A 16,472-nucleotide genomic window follows, 5' to 3' on the forward strand; every position below is an offset into this window, starting at 1 on the left:
GGCTGCGTTTTCGTTGAAGACGACATCCAACAACGACGATGACACTTCATCTTATTTGCCCAGCTGGAAGACGAAGAAGGCGAGTAGCGCCGCTGATGAGTTACATATGACGTTCATATATAAATATTTCAGGCCGAACTTCTGAAAATAGTTGTTGCCTTTCGAAAATTACCCCTTCATACTACAAAAGTTATTATCGTGACAGATTCTCTATCTGTATGCAGAGCGCTTAATGCGTCTAGAAAATCGACAGCTTCGAACACGTTTTACATTAGCTCCGCCCCACTTAAGCTTAGTTCGTTTACTATGGGTCCCAGGCCACTGAGACATTCATATTAATGAAATAGCCGATTCCTTAGCACGAGCTCATTTAACAGGTCCGGTGATATCTGTGTTACCGGCAACTGCGCACATCATTGCAGCCAGATATCGGCTGCAATGATAAAAGTTACTCAATCAATCAATCAATCAATCGGCAGTTTTCTTTGACCGAAGACAAAGAAGGCCTCTCATTAGCAAAATCTACAGACTTTATGCATCTAAATTATTCTTGGAACCGACAACGGTGTCCTAACCGGCAATTCGAAGTATCATTTACAAGGCTGCCCCCCCCCCCCCCCCCCCGTTGCCGTATTCCAACACTTAATTTTTACTTGCACAGATGTGGTCTGGCGGTATCCCCGTTATGCTACCTCTGCGATGAGCCGATATCCATCGATCATTTTTTATTATCGTGTCGGCGGCTTTCTACTCATCGAAAACGATGTCTAGAAATTCCGCTTCGAAATCTAGGACTGCCTTCAAGCAGAACCGTTATATATACTCTTCCTTGGAGCAACGGTATTAGACTACAGCCACATGAACGTTTGCCTAGCGATTCATAATTTCCTATGTGACACAAAAAGACTGCCTTATTAATATTTCGTAGTTACCATAATTGATTTACTTCTCCTTCCCAATTTAGAAAATTAAAAAAGTAAAAACACAAATTCACAGTTAAAATATTATTAACATTATGATTCAAAATTTAACTTGTTCATGTTTAAGTATACCCTTTACGTTATGTATTTCAGTAATACGTTCTTGTTATTACTCCTGTCAAGGCAAGGCTGACTATCGTATTAAACACTACTTTATCTTCTTCATTAACAGTTTATTTCTCATCTTGGACTATTCATTGTTTGTGTGTAACTTATCTACTCATTAAGTAATTTATTTTATTTTTCAATCATATTACCACCCGATTCGTGGGCTATCCCCCGTTGTGGGTTTGTGCCATTAATTGAGGCTTCATCATCGTCATTTCGCTTGTCTGATTGCCAAATTGCGCTTTATTTTTTATTTTTACTTTTCCAGCATCATCCATTTCCCAGAGATATGTAGTTTTCGTTACTGCAAAATACGTTTCCTTCTTGCATTCCACTACTACTCTTGTCCCCCCGCGTCGCGTCACGGTTGAGGGTCATCATCATCATCATCATCATCAGCTGCCGCGATGGGCAACCGCGGCGGCCTGCGGCGCGTCGTCGCGTAGCAGCGGTCGTTCCTCGCGGCAGGCGGCCCGTCAGCCACGACGGCGGCGCGCCGCCGGTGGTTCGGCGCCCGCCGGCCATGGCGTCCCTGGCCGTCAAGGGCATCATGCTGTCGCGCCAGAAGGAGCTGCCCAAGCTGCCCGTGCCGCCGCTCCAGGAGACGCTCGAGCGCCTGTGGCTCTCGCTGCAGCCCATACTGAGCGAGCAGGAGCTCGACGCCTCTCGAAAGGTGGGCGCGCACCATTCGCGAGAGAGAGACGGCGATTGTGAACCGCGGATAAGGATGCTATCTTCCGCGGCCCTCTATGGAGCACGTCTCAGCGCTTTGGGGAAGGGGACACAAAGGGGAGAGAGATAAAGTGGAGGCGGTCACAGGGCCCGTGGCTGTCAGCGGTAGCCAGACGCATTTGCTATTTGTACAACAGCCCATCCGGAAACTTGAGGAGGTGCCTGAAGGCGGAGCTGTGGCGCCGGCCGAGCAGCAACGTGCGATGCCGGGACCGCAGAAAGGCCCGCGTGTCGAAGTGATGTGCAGGAAAAAGCCCTCGTTCTCGGAGAAAGTGATTCGCGAGTGGCGAACCACGTTTTCCTCCATCAGAGAGAAGGCCTTTCCGAGCATCGAGCATACGGGCGCTATGGCTGTACGAAGTAACAGCCGACCACGAAAGCGTGCGGGAGACGGGATTTGCGAAAATGCCAAATTCCCGCGAAGCCTGGCCGCATAGTCTTGACTTGAATGTTTCAGCGTGTAGTTTAGTCTTTTCGAACTACACCGTGATCCACGAAATCGGAAGTGACATTCCTTAAGAGAACGTATAAATTTACATTTGCCGCGAAACCCGCGCCCCGTGAACTTTTGTAGCCGACTGTACACGCACTGAACTTCCGTTCTCTGTGAGTTCGCAACAAACGCGTCCGCCTAATTCGGGACGGGTTGGGTTTGCCAGCCGTGTGCGAACACTGTGTCGGCCCTTTCTGGTCAAAGACAACGGCTCCATAGCAGATAATTTGGGTTTCGGGACAAGACTGCGCGACGGTCGTTTATTCCGCGCCATTCAGTGACGAATCGGCGTAAAAGCGAATATAGAATGGTCTATGAAAGCACCCCTGTCCACTCTTCCATGTGCTGTGCAGCCCGCTGTGATCAGCTCTGGCCAGTGGCGTAGCCAAGGAGGGCAAGGGGAGGGGGACACTCCACCCCCACCCCCCGAAACACGTGTCTTTCTACACTACTGGGTCTGGTTCACTTTTCCGTGTTCCCTTAGCCCTATTTACCCGCTAACATGTGTATTGTGCTGTAGGGTGTTGCGAAACGAGCACGTGTCTGGTCCGCGGCCCCCACCCCAAGCGACACAACTTTAGCGCTTACCCAAATACAGACGAAAATCGCAGAAAGGAAGCAAAGCAAGAACGTATACTGTTATGCCATGAATAATAATAATAATAATAATAATAATAATAATAATAATAATAATAATAATAATAATAATAATAATAATAATAATGTGGCAGACAAAACACTGTGAGGGAGATAAACAGAGAAAAAAAAAGGAAACGAGAAGGCAGGCATAAAAGGGAGTTAATCAAACAACATGACTATCTACACGTGTACAGAACACAGAAAATGAACTTTGGAACATGTCAATACAGGCAGAGTACTTATATACGTATATATATATTTTTTGAAGTCGAACCATATATGACAGCGACTACTGCAACAAGGCCACGCAGCAGGAAACGCGGAATGCTGCCTGGTATACTTTTGCGGCACGGCAAATTGCACATGATCGAGAAACTTTTTGCAATGTTTCTTACCAAAACTTCATGCGTCAGGGTTATCAGATTCAGGCGCACGAACGCGCCACGCTCGGAACCATACCGCGTTCGCGTTCGCCAAAGGCGCAGTCGCAACTTCTTGTTGGGATAGTTGGCGTGCGATTCTTAAATTCAATACTGATTGATTGATTGATTGATTGATTGATTGATTCTTTATTGATTTATCACATATACATGTGATGGGAGGCGAAGGGAAAAGCCATTCAAGGATGGCTTGAGGGAGTCCTTCGCCCCTACGCTGGCACAGACAACAGCAGAGGCACACACGTCCTGTTCACATGGTCGTACACTTTTACGAAACCATCATATTAAGCACAACATTGCCATAAACCTTGACAAAACCATAAAATTAAACACATTAGTTACTGTCCTACGTAGGGCATCACTCTGTGTCTGGCACACTCTGTGTCTATCTTTTGCGCCAGTGTCCATTTTTTGTAGTCTACATCATGCCTCTGGAGCGCGCGAAGACATGCAGCTGAGGCAATCAACGAAGGCGAATTCACTTAGGTGTATACGCTGCTAGTTCAGACCGCGAAATCGGTTGCATTTCTGGCTTCGTATTTGCTTTGCGCGGCTAATCGACGGTGCAAGATATATATATATATATATACGCAGGAAAGAGACGACGAACTTTTTGGGAGACTTCTTTTTCTTACTTAACGTTTTCGGCTGGTGGACCAGCCTTCGTCAGAGTACATATATATATAGTATATATAGTATATATATATATATATATATATATATAGTATATATATATATATATATATATATATATATATATATATATATATATATATATATATATATATATATATATATATATATATATATATATATATATATATATAAGAACAATGACGCACACGCACGCTAGAAACACAGCGAGCATATCCAGTCCCGCTCTGTCTGTTGCCCCTACAGTGTATTCGGCCCAAGGACATTAGTCGAAAGAAAGCGCGTAGCCGACTTCCAGATAAACAAAGCCAGGTCTCTTGTTGGACGTTAGGGAACGAGCATAAAATAACAAGCATACGGAAGGACGCAGGGCGGGTATTCACTACTAATGTCTATTGGAAATCATCACGTCAAAATATATTTGGTGGATGTTCTGATTTACTGTGTGAGAGAGAGGGAGAGAGAACATTCGTGAGAGATGATGTGATCTTTTCCAATAAACACCAGCTCTATACTAAACATTTGTCCAGCGCCCTTCCTAATCCCGGTTATCTTGTGCCTCTTTCTAACGTATAAATGCGTAGCAACCTCGCGTAACAACTGCGCCAATCGAGCTGCCTTTCCGCCCCTCATCCCCAGCTTGCGCGTAATGTCAGCCATTCGCCAAGCTCGATCTCCGGGAACCGCCGCCCCAGCGGCAACATGGCGGACGTGGCTAGCGCACCGGAGTTATACTTTACCGCACAAACCGTGCCTCTCCGACTAGAACAAGTTTAGTTTCCCCTCCCGGAGTCGAGGGCGAATCACGGCTTGGAAGTGTGCCCTGATTAGCCTCCCCGTGATAGCCACGCCGGGGCCACTCTCCCCCGAGCTCTGGATCTCCGTGTGCGCTTCCTCGCCGTGGTAGATGCTCCACAGGCGACAGGCCCACTGCGAGTTCGATGTGGAACCTTAGACCCGCGTACGACTTCTCACGCTTGGTGCACCGCTAGCCGTGGCGGGTTTTCGAGCGATCTCGCAGTGAGCCTTTGCCCGTAAGCTATGACTGCCACACTGTGGTGTATCCGTACGTGTTTGTTGGCAACCTCTGCAGCCTTCTCTGCGCCATCTCGGAGAGTTGATGAAACCTGCTGTAGCGTCTTTTGTGCGCAGCGGAGTGGAGGAGCATTGTGCCCGTTTTCTGACTTTTGACTGCTGGGTGAGCCTCGAGCCCCAAACCCATCTCCACACAACGCACGTTGCGAATAAATCTCAAAGTTTCTGTTGCCCCATGCAGTTGGGTTGATTCGAATAATCCCATTGTAGAACGGCGAATTACCGAGTCCTCGTATTATTTGCGTTGCACGCATACCATGATCCACCCGAGTTGTGACAGTCGGACTTGTATACAGCGGCATAGCTCGGTGAATCTAAAGTTTTTATTAGCGCGGCGCGCTAGTTGCCGTGACAAAAACAGGCAGTCAACGCGCGATCGCATGGACACGCTTGAGCGGTGAAAAGGCCATACACCGACTAAACTGGTGCAATCCTGGAGGGTGCACTTCAATTGAATACGTCTCGCAAACTGGCCGGCTACAATTCGTAAATTACAGTAAGTGCCATAACGTAACTAAGAAGTTAATTAGAGCATTTTTGTTAATTAGTTGAATATGTGTTTTCACTTCTCGCGCAAATAATGTCCGCCTCTTGGTATAATTTCCAGTTTGGGGACAATAATTATGTTGTCTGCAACAGGCGGTCTGAAAAAAAAAATAAACAAATCCGGAAAACATAGAAATGATCACCGCGTATGCATGACACGCGACAGCATCTGATGTCTCGAGATGAACGTCTGTGCTCCGAGTCGAACGTGCCGCCGGAGAATGCCCGCAACGAGCTTGCCTTCTTCGCAGGCGATCGACAAATTGGGGGAACGAGGAGGCGAGGGCGAGTACCTGCACAGGATGCTGACCTACCGGTTCAAGCGTCTGGACAACTGGGTACGCGCACGGCGCGCGCTCTCCTACAGCGGTATAACTGGTATCTTGAACAGAATGCACGAGTGACTTCTCGGGCTATAGTCGGTTCGTGTGTGCTCGTGCTTTCCGAAACGTTATGCGCATATAGGTGAGCATGTAACGTCCACGGTGCTTTCTGTATTGGTGGTTAGATCATGTAGCATGTGAATTACTATACAAGCGAGGGCGCGCGCCGGTTGTCTGGCAACAAAACCGCGGGGGCCTCGTGCGAATATATACTTTGTGTTTATACACTTTGCACAAAATATAGTAGCGGGCAGATGCAAGATAGCAATTTTCGTTTAAAATGCACATCTGTCCCCCTGCTATCACACTAATTATTACTGTACCGAAAGAACAATGATATATGAAAAAGCCGCTTGAAAGAACCACTTTACGTGCTCGGCACAATCCCAAAAGTGCGGACAGTTGGGCTTGTTGTTCAGTCAGGTACAGCGCAAAGTACAGACAAGGCGGACAGGAGTGGCCACACTGAGCTTCGTACCAACAGTGCGAAATTACTACTAGAGGCGGCTAGCTACCAAGCTATAGTCTCTTATACTTATAATACCACACAACAGTATGTTCCCACGTATTATCATGACGTGAGCGGATTGGAAGCGAAATGTGCCAGAATCAAGCTCAAGTCGCGGAGGCGAAAAACTGAATACGCGCTGCAATGTGCAAGTCGACAAACAGTTATTTCAAATTCAGTATAACTTCTCATAATTTCTCGACGGTTGATGAACGTTTGAGCTAGAACTATTCAATCATATCAGTTTCGAAACTCCTCACAGGCTCTCGTGTTTCAGAATTCGGACACAGTGATTGGCGCTGAGCACCCGGGGGGAGGGAGTTCTGCTGACGTACTGTCGCGGCGTCACCTATGGACAAGTGTCATATTTTCTAGCACCGCAACGAGAGAAAGAAAGATGTATGAATAATTTGCAAATATGGGGGAGGGGGGGGCAGCTTTCTTCTCTTTTTTGTTACACGAATTTGTCACTTCGATCACTTTTCATCATGCGAGAATCGAACAAACATTCAGCAACGTTGTTGCTCGCTGCCACATGATGGCCCTTTTCCGAAGTCGCAAGTACGCTTCTCTGCATTGCACATTTGCCCCAAGTAATGGCGGCGCCGGTCGTGGTTCAAGTGTAGACGACGCTTATTGTTCTTTTTTTTTTTTCTAACTGCAGATGATTAGGCATGTCCTTTTACTCATGATTTCATCATGATTTCCATTTCGAAAGACGAGCACTGTGTGCTCGTATACGACAACGCCACCATTAACTTGGCAAATTGCCCCGCTGGAAATACAACTTTACATTTACGAAGAGGGTCTATTCAGAGATTGCAACCTGGAGAATGCCAGGAGTTTGAACCGCAATTTCGAAACTGGTGTATCACTGAATAACTCTGTTTTGAAGCGACATATTTTTTCCACGAAACTCAACGTACGACCGACCCGTGTACTGCTACGCAGCTGGACGAGTGGTGGCTAAACACGGCGTACCTGGACGTGCGGACTCCCCTGCCGGTGCACTCAAGCCCGGCAGCTCTCTTTCCCCGGCAGACGTTCACCTCGGAAGAGGACTTCCTCCTGTCAGTGCGCATGCGCGTGCTTCACGTTTTTCAAGCAAACATCGCGCCTCGTTATTGGACAATGGTCTGCCCGTCCTAGCACGTCCTAGGCTGCTAGTATATATATATTCTGCAGCGTCAACTGTTGGAGTTCTCATCTACCCTTTCATCCGATGTTCAGTATATGCGATTTTTAATGGATCCACACAGACAAGTGAATAGAGTGAAACTTTGCGCATAGAGAGTGTAGGTAGCAGTTATTAATTAAGTTAAGCGAATACGTGCAGCGGTGGCGTAGAGGTAGAGCATCCGCCTCACGTGCAAGGGGACCGTGGTTCGAATCCCAGTGCCGCGCAATTTTCCACCGGATTTAAAAAAAAAAGAAAATTGCATAAACAGGCCTGGAGTGCGGCCTGATCCCGGTGAGCAGAATCGGTAACGCACTCCCTCACCAGAGCAAGATTGGCCACCCTGGTGCAGTACTTGGCCACAACCTCCTATATGAATACAACAATCAACCTCAGTCCCCAGCGGCTGCGAAGCAACTGACAACGGCGGCGGTCAGACCTGCGACGCAGCAGAGGGTGCTTTAGAATCCCTGGTTGCGGACAGGCCACCATTGGAATCTGAACCTGGCAACGCTTAACGCTAGAACATCATCTAGCGAGGCGAGTCTAGCAGTGCTATTGGAGGAATTAGAGGGCAGTAAATGGGAATCAGTGAAGTTAGGAGGACAAAATAAGCACATACAGTCATGAAAGGCGGGCACGTCCAATGCTACCGGGCCTAGCGGAGAGACGAGAACTAGGAGTCGGATTCCTGATTAATAAGGATATAGCTAGTAACATACAGGAATTCTATAGCATTAACGAGAGGGTGGCAGGTCTTGTTGTTAACCTTAATAAGAGGTACAAATTGAAGGTCGTACACCTCCATGAAGACGTGGAATCGGCGATGGGTAAAGTCAAAACAAAATACACTATACTCATGGGCGACTTCAATGCCAGGTTAGGCAGGAAGCAGGCTAGAGACAAGCCAGTGGGGGAATATGGCATAGGCTCTAGGAATAGCAGGGGAGAGGTATTAGTAGTTTGCAGAACACAATAATATGCGGATAATGAATACCTTCTTCCGCAAGCGGGATAGCCGAAAGTGGACGTGGAGGAGCCCGAAGGGCGAGACTAGAAATGACATAGACCTCATACTCTGCGCTAACCCTGGCATTATACAAGATGTGGACGTGCTCGGAAAGGTACTCTGCAGTGAAAATAGGATGGTAAGAACTACAATTAGCCTAGGCTTCAAGAGGGAACGGAAGAAACTGGTACATAAGCTGATCAATGAGTTAGCGGTAAGAGGGAAAATAGAGGAATTGCGGATCAAGCTACAGAACAGGTATTCGGGTTTAGCTCAGGAAGATGACCTTGGTGTTTAAGATATGAACGAAAATCTTATGGGCATCATTAAGGAGTGTGCAATAGAAGTGGGTGGTAACTCCGTTAGACAGGATGCCAGTAAGCTATCGCAGGCGACGAAATATCTGATCAAGAAACGCCAATGTATGAAAGCCTCTAACCCTACAACTAGAATAGAACTGGCAGAAATTTCTAAGTTAATCAACAAGCGTAAGACAGCTGACAAAGGAAGTATAGTACGGATAGAATTGAACATGCTCTCAGGAACGGAGTAAGCCTAAAAGCAGTGAAGAAGAAACTAGGAATAGGCAAGAATCAGATGTATGCGTTAAGAGACAAACCCGGCAATATCATTACTAATAAGGATGAGATAGTTCAAGTGGCTGAGGAGTTCTATAGAAATTTATACAGTACCAGTGGCACCCACGACGATAATGGAAGAGAGAATAGTCTAGAGGAATTTTAAGTTCTACAAGTAACGCCGGAAGAAGTAAAGAAATCCTTGGGAGCTATGCAAAGGGGGAAGGCAGCTGCGGAGGATCAGGTAACAGCAGATTTGTTGAAGGATGGTGGGCAGATTGTTCTAGAAAAACTGGCCACCCTGTATACACAATGCCTCATGACTTCGAGCGTACCGGAATCTTGGAAGAACGCTAACATAATCCTAATCCATAAGAAAGGAGACGCCAAAGACTTGAAAAATTATAGACCGATCAGCTTAGTGTCAGTTGCCTTCAAAGTATTTACTAAAGTAATCGCAAATAGAACCGGGAACACCTTAGACTTCTGTCAACCAAAGGACCGGGCAGGGTTCCGTAAAGGCTACTCAACAATAGACCATATTCACACCATCAATCAGGTGATAGAGAAATGTGCGGAATATAACCAACCCTTATATATATATATAGCTTTCATTGATTACGAGAAAGCGTTTGATTCAGTCGAAACCTCAGCAGTCATGGAGGCATTGCGGAATCATGGTGTAGACGAGCGGTATGTAAAAATACTGAAAGATATCTATAGCTGCACCACAGCCACCGTAGTCCTCCAAAAAGAAAGCAACAAAATCCTAGTAAAGAAAGGCGTCAGACAGGGAGACACGATCTCTCCAATGCTATTCACAGCGTGTTTACAGGAGGTATTCAGAGACCTGGAGTGGGAAGAATTGGGGATAAAAGTTCCAATCTGGGCGTCACCGAAGTTAACGCTCGTAAACGTATTTGCAAAGGAATATCACTGACTGATTGATTTGATTGAGTATGGCACGTTATTGGAGCGAGGACCAGGTGTGGCAAGAAGGGGCCAAGAAATTTGATAGAGGAGAAAGCAGACGTATCGTGTTGCGGTCTTTCCCAACGATTGTGTCGTTTTGGTTCTTGATTTCTCATAATTTCTTCCGATGCGTCGGCCTCATTCGAGTATTAAGTCCAACAGAAGTGTACGCGTGCTTCGCTTTTGGCCATGGGCCTATTCAGTGCACACCATGTAAGATAAATCGCGAGGTTGCTTGCCGAAAATAGTGGCACGGCGCGCACAACAGATAGTGCGCCCCCATCGAAATGCGGCCGCCGTGGCCGGGATTCGATCCCGCGACCTTGTGCTCAGCAGCCTAACACCACAGCCACTGAGTCACCACGGCGGGTATACTTCGGAACGCATCGTGTTCCTCTTTATATACTACAGTGGATAACCAGTGGCGTGAACACGCTGCCAAAACTTGTGACGTCACAGGGAGCTGGCGCAGGAACTTACTTGTGGCATCGCCGATCCATCTTTCGGCATTGCGTCCTTTCTGACATTACCGAGCCTCTGCTCACATTAGGATAATTCAATTACGAATAGATTGTGTAATATGGTAATTAGTAGTTGAAGTTAATAGTTCGTGCGCTATTAAGCGTCTGTAATCTTATATGCAATTATTTTCGCCAGTTTTTTTGTTTATTTGACATAGAAGTTATCGCACTAAATACAACTCGTCGAAAAAAAAAACATCGAGGTGTAGTATGCTGTAAAATCACTCAGTCACCCTCATGTACATACTTATAACTGTGTAAGCAACAGGGGTAGGACAAATATTTTCCCCCTCAAGTTGAACAGTTGCATATGAATGGTTCCCGGTTATTTGACCCGATGAACAGATTCGCTGCTAAGATGACGGCTGCCATGCTGGAGTTCAAGGACTTAATCGACAGGTACGCATAAACAATATCTGCTATAACTAGTCTTTCTGTCTTCCGGCTAAATACCCACTGTCTGTTTTTTTTTAGTTCTTAACATAATTTTTTAAAATCGCTCGTTTCAGAGAGCACAGCCCTCTTTCTTTTTCGAGAAATCGAAACCGCCAATTGACTTATTGCCAGAACTGCAATAGTTAACTTTTTTTAAAAAATAACGTCACTGTAGGGCACGTATTGCAGCTTACGAATTGAAGCCGCTGAGTTCTCAAGGGACATCTAAAGTAGCGCCATTTATTATATACCGGTGTCACACGGCCACTTTCGATCGCGATCGAGCCCGATCCGGATAAAATTTCTTGATCGCGATCGACAATGATCTTTGCTACACGGTCCAACGATCCGGATCAACTTTGGGTGAGCTCAAGCGCACTAGGTGTCGCTAGTGGGTCCAAAGCAATAATTAAATTTATTTAATATGCCGTAAAAGTTGTGATGTAAGACCATCTCTTTTTAACAAAATTTTATTTCGTTTGCCATTATGTTAAAAACTATTATCGTCTGCTGATCGTCTGCATGCAGCTCTCAGAACCACATGGTCTTCAGCTTACGATCGCGATCAAGACGTTCGATCACGATCAAGAGGTTCGATGGCGATGCACAGATCGCGATTGTCCGACCATATTCGGATCGAGCAAGATCACGATCAAAAGTGACCGCCTAGTAGCAGTCGGTGCGGATCAGGCCCGATCGCAATCTAAAGCGGCCGCCTGACAGCGGTATTAGATAAGCGCTGTGAAATTTTTGCGGCAAAATGCACTGTTGTTGCGCTTACAATTTTTGTAAAAGCAACACGCCTTCTTATGCAGTGCAGGACAACGTTGACTGAAACACCTATACATTTCGTGGTACAAATTGAGAAAGCATGAATTGAAACTGGTACCTGGCTCAGAATTTCTTCTAAAGCTGGATTCACTGATGGAACAGATCGCTGAATCACTCCGCAGGCTAGCGTTAAGTGGCTGAGCTGCAACTAATCGCGCCGCCAGCAGCGTGATTCGGCGGCACTGAGCTCACGTGATGCTCGCCCGCGGAAGCAGGTCCCTACGTGTGAATCCAGCTTAAGTGCGGACATGTCTGGCAAATACGCCGTCTCCATTCGTAAACCGCATGTGCCCTAAAGTGATAGGATACAAAAAGTAAATTAGCGAAAATATGTTAATTAGTCAAGTATGCAAGTTGTCGTGCAAGCAATATCCGCCTCCTCGAGTAATCTAGCTAAAGAAGACAGCTATCCATTAAAAATCAATTTTTAAATTTAAGTAAGATTTAGAAGAAAAAAAACCTCCATAACTCAGTTATTTTGTAGATTTGGTGCTAACTTCACACCGTGATAACCTGTCCCCTATCTCGTACCTGAATGGCCTCAGCGACCATAAGATACTGCACGCTTCTTTTTCATGCCACATATCCAATCAAACAAAAACTAAAAAAAAAAACACTCACGCTTTACGACAGAGGCGATTGTGACGGCATGATCCGAGATTTAACAACCTTTTATGATAGATTCGCAGCTGACTTCTATCTTTGTTCACTTGAGTCTAACTGGTTACTGTTTAAATCTGAATTCTTGCGTGTGGTTAAATTGTACGTTCCCGCCATAACAATTAATGAACGGAAACAATCCCCATGGTTTCACAGCACACTAAAACGACTAAACAACAACAACAACAAAAAAAAAACGTCTCTTCCGTTCTGCACTCTTCTCAATCCGAACTTAAGTGGGAGAAATATTACTTTGCAGTAGAACAATATTACACGCAGGTCGCAGAGGCCAACCGTGGTTTTCTTCAACCACGTTGCCCTCTATGTTGCACAATAAGCCAAAACATTTCTGGCGACGTATTAATCCCCAGTGGTCCAACACTGTTTTTCTACGTGGCAGTTCTGGCTCCCCAGTCCCCGAAACCGAAGTCACTGAAGCGTTGAACACTGCATTCTGTTATGCTTTTACTAATGATTACCCTGAAATTCTTCCCGTTTTACCACCTTCGACTAATCCCTCTATGGCAAATATTACTTTTTATGTGAACGGAATTATTAAAATAATCGATTCCCTAAAAAATTCGTCCTCGTGTGGTACTGATGGCATTAACTCCAAGGTTTTAAATAGCACTAAGCACATGAGCAGCCTTTTTCTAACGCTAATATTTCAACAGTCTCTCACAACGGGATCAGTCCCCACTGACTGGAAGATTGGTAACGTAATTCCCATCTTTAAGAAATGCGACCGTACAAATCCTAGCAACTATACCGTCTAATTTCCATCACGAGTGTTTGCTCGAAACTGGTGGAGTACGTTATACATTCCCACATTTCCACTTTCCTGTCATCTGTCAATTTCTTTCATCCTAGCCAGCACGGATTTCGCAAAGCTCATTCTTGCGACATTCAACTTGCTCTGTTCCTACACGATTTGCATTCTCATCTCCATCGCAACATCAGGATTCTTTCAGGATTTCGAAAAAGCCTTCGATAAAGTCACATATTCTTCTCCTGAGTAAGCTCTCGCACCTTAATCTTCACCCAGGCCTCATTAATTGGATCCGTGAATTTCTAACCGAGCGCCTTCAGTTTGTTTCCGCTAACTCGATATCCTCAATCCTATCTCCTGTACTGTCTGCTGTGCCTCAAGGCTCTGTCCTTGGGCGTCTCCTCTTTCTCATATATATTAATGACCTCCCACTTAACTTATCATCCGACATACGCCTTTTCGCGGACGATTGCGTTTTATACCGACAAATAAGAAAGGCTTTAGACTGCTCCGCTCTTCAGGAAGACCTCCAAATCCAGGCATGGTGCAGCAAATGGTGCATGTCCTTCAATGTCACTAAGTGTTCTCACGTGTGCTGTCATCGACGTCGTAATTATGTAGTACCTTCTTACTCCCTTAACAACTGCACTTAACACAGTGTGAAACATTTAAATGCCTAGGAGTGCGTATATCGAGTGACTAATCTTGGACCCATCATATCAATCAGCTAACTAATTCCTGCAACCGATTACTAGGTTATCTACGCCGTAACTTGTCCTCAGCATCTCCCTCAAACTACTTGCATATAAAACCTTAATCCGAACTAAACTAGAATATGCTTGTGCTATTTATGACCACCATCAGGTTAATATGGTTAACGCCATTGAATCGGTTCAGAACCGAGCTGCCAGATTCATTCATTCTGACTACTTCTGTAATACAAGTGTCTCAGCCTTAAAATCCAGGTTGTGTCTTCCCTCGCTCACCTCCCGCCGCGAAAGTGCTCGTCTTCTTTTATATTCTTTTAGGTTCTTTCATTCACAGCCCGCAGGTAACCAAATCATCATTTCAGCCCATCGTTTCTCCCGTCAAACGCATCCTAATACTGTGTATCTACCACACGCCCATTCCACTACGTACCAACGTTCTTTTTTTTTTCTATACACAGCCCGTGAACGGAATACCCTTCCTTCTGACATCGCCTTCGTCACTGACGTTTCTCGCTTCAAAGCTGCCATCGAAGACCATCTTCCAAGTCACATTACCTAACCTGACACGCTGTTTTTTTTTTTCAATATGTGCCCACCCCTCATGTAATATCGTGTTCAGGGACTTTTGATGTATACTAAATAAATAAATAAATAAATAAATAAATAAATAAATAAATAAATAAATAAATAAATAAATAAATATTTAAAAAAAACATCGCGTTTATATGAATGTTGTGCAATGTGTCAGAAAAGACGTGCGCAATGGGCTACCAAAATCGATCGTGCAGTACACAGCTGTAGAAGTGCCGCCTGTATTTGGAAACGAAAAAAAAAAAACCCGAAAGCATAAAACAAATTATCCGTGACACTCCAGCGCTCTGATTTACAGGGTGTCCCAGCTAATTTTAGCGAGAGTTTAAATATACGCGAATGCCATGTTGCTGGACAGAACCGAGGTAACGTTGTTTCCCGTCGCTTGAAGATACTCAACTTACTTTTTTCATTCCACCTAATTATATAATTAGTCTTAATTAATTAATCAACTTCTCGAATGTTGTAATCGCATTAAATGTGTCAGTGAGAAAATTGTAGAGCAACATGAAAAACTCCCGATACAGCCTTCGGTTGCTCATTACGTGCTACATAAAGGTGTTTTTCCGAGCGTGAAAGAATCCCGCGAATACACGCAAAGTGCGTCGAGCGGCCAGTGTATTCCGGGCTTCTCTCACAGAAGAAGAAAAAAAAAAGAAAGCTCTCGAATGTGACAGTCCACAGTGTTCAATAATGCGTCGCGCAGGCGAATGTCTGGGCCGCACTCTCCGTCGCTCTGTACGCGGGGCTCTTAGCCTGCACGCGGGCTCTTCCCGCTCTACGCAGGCAAGCGCTTCCCCCTGAGACGGCGAGGCACATCCCGCTGGACATGACCATGTACTTCAAGATCTTCTCCATGCACCGCATGCCGAAGCCCGGGCGCGACGAGCTCGTCTCGTACCTCGACGACGCCGATCCGCCGCGCCACATTGTCGTCATGCACAACAACCACGCAAGTACACCGTTGGCGCGCACGCTGCTCGGGAAGTCCGGGAAGCGTATAACCGCCGCGCGTGGCTGTATACGTCGTACGATGCCTCGATGACTGCGGGGATGCACCTGTCACGTCAGGTTGTAGTGACGGTGAAAAAAAAAAAAAACGCAACACTGCCAATAGCGTGAGCTAAGAACTCTTTATTCGGCGAACTTGCGCGGAAAGACGAGCATCGCTCAAAGCACTACGATACGTACGGCGCCGCGTACAGTCGGCGTCAAACGTTTACGAAACACGAGATCTAAAAAATAAATAAATAATAATACGCTGAATTTCCGAGCAGTTTGTGACCGCAGCCAGTGAAAACGTAAAGCGCTATGTTCGCATATGGCAGTGCAGATTTGGAAGCCGAATACCCGGCCTCGCGCTCAAGCTGCTAAAATATTCAGCTTTTCTTGTGTTCGGACACTCGTGGTTCGTGAACTTTTGAGAATGTACAACAATATTCGCGACGTGCGCACAGTCCGACCGGACACATCTCCTCGGCTATAGAATTGGCGACAACGTTCGAGAAATCTCGGATACATTATAGGGGCGTCTTTCGCCGAGCGAAAACGACCTTTGTAATGCGGTGCAAACGAGCGACGGCATAAAAGAGTAAAACAATGACGCGTGGCGATATCCCGCTTGACATCATCTCTTTCTGC

At 45.8% G+C, this 16,472-nt stretch overlaps 1 protein-coding gene across 8 annotated transcripts in view; it reads left to right on the forward strand.

Moving 5' to 3' along the window:
* Positions 1–1,478: 1,478 nt before the first annotated feature.
* LOC142577164 (carnitine O-acetyltransferase-like) overlaps positions 1,479–16,472 on the forward strand; it is a 41,850-nt gene continuing 26,856 nt past the window's right edge. For 4 of the 8 annotated variants that reach the window (XM_075687077.1, XM_075687081.1, XM_075687080.1 and 1 more), the window contains exons 1-5: positions 1,479–1,761; positions 5,939–6,025; positions 7,530–7,648; positions 11,181–11,234; positions 15,618–15,783. In XM_075687077.1, the coding sequence (XP_075543192.1) occupies positions 1,612–1,761; positions 5,939–6,025; positions 7,530–7,648; positions 11,181–11,234; positions 15,618–15,783 (576 nt within the window). In that variant the 5' untranslated portion in view covers positions 1,479–1,611. The remainder of the gene's footprint in view (positions 1,762–5,938; positions 6,026–7,529; positions 7,649–11,180; positions 11,235–15,617; positions 15,784–16,472) is intronic. The other 4 variants (XM_075687084.1, XM_075687083.1, XM_075687078.1 and 1 more) reach the window with 4 other exon arrangements.

This window comes from Dermacentor variabilis, chromosome 1, assembly GCF_050947875.1.
Source record: "Dermacentor variabilis isolate Ectoservices chromosome 1, ASM5094787v1, whole genome shotgun sequence".
Lineage (NCBI taxonomy): Eukaryota > Metazoa > Arthropoda > Arachnida > Ixodida > Ixodidae > Dermacentor > Dermacentor variabilis.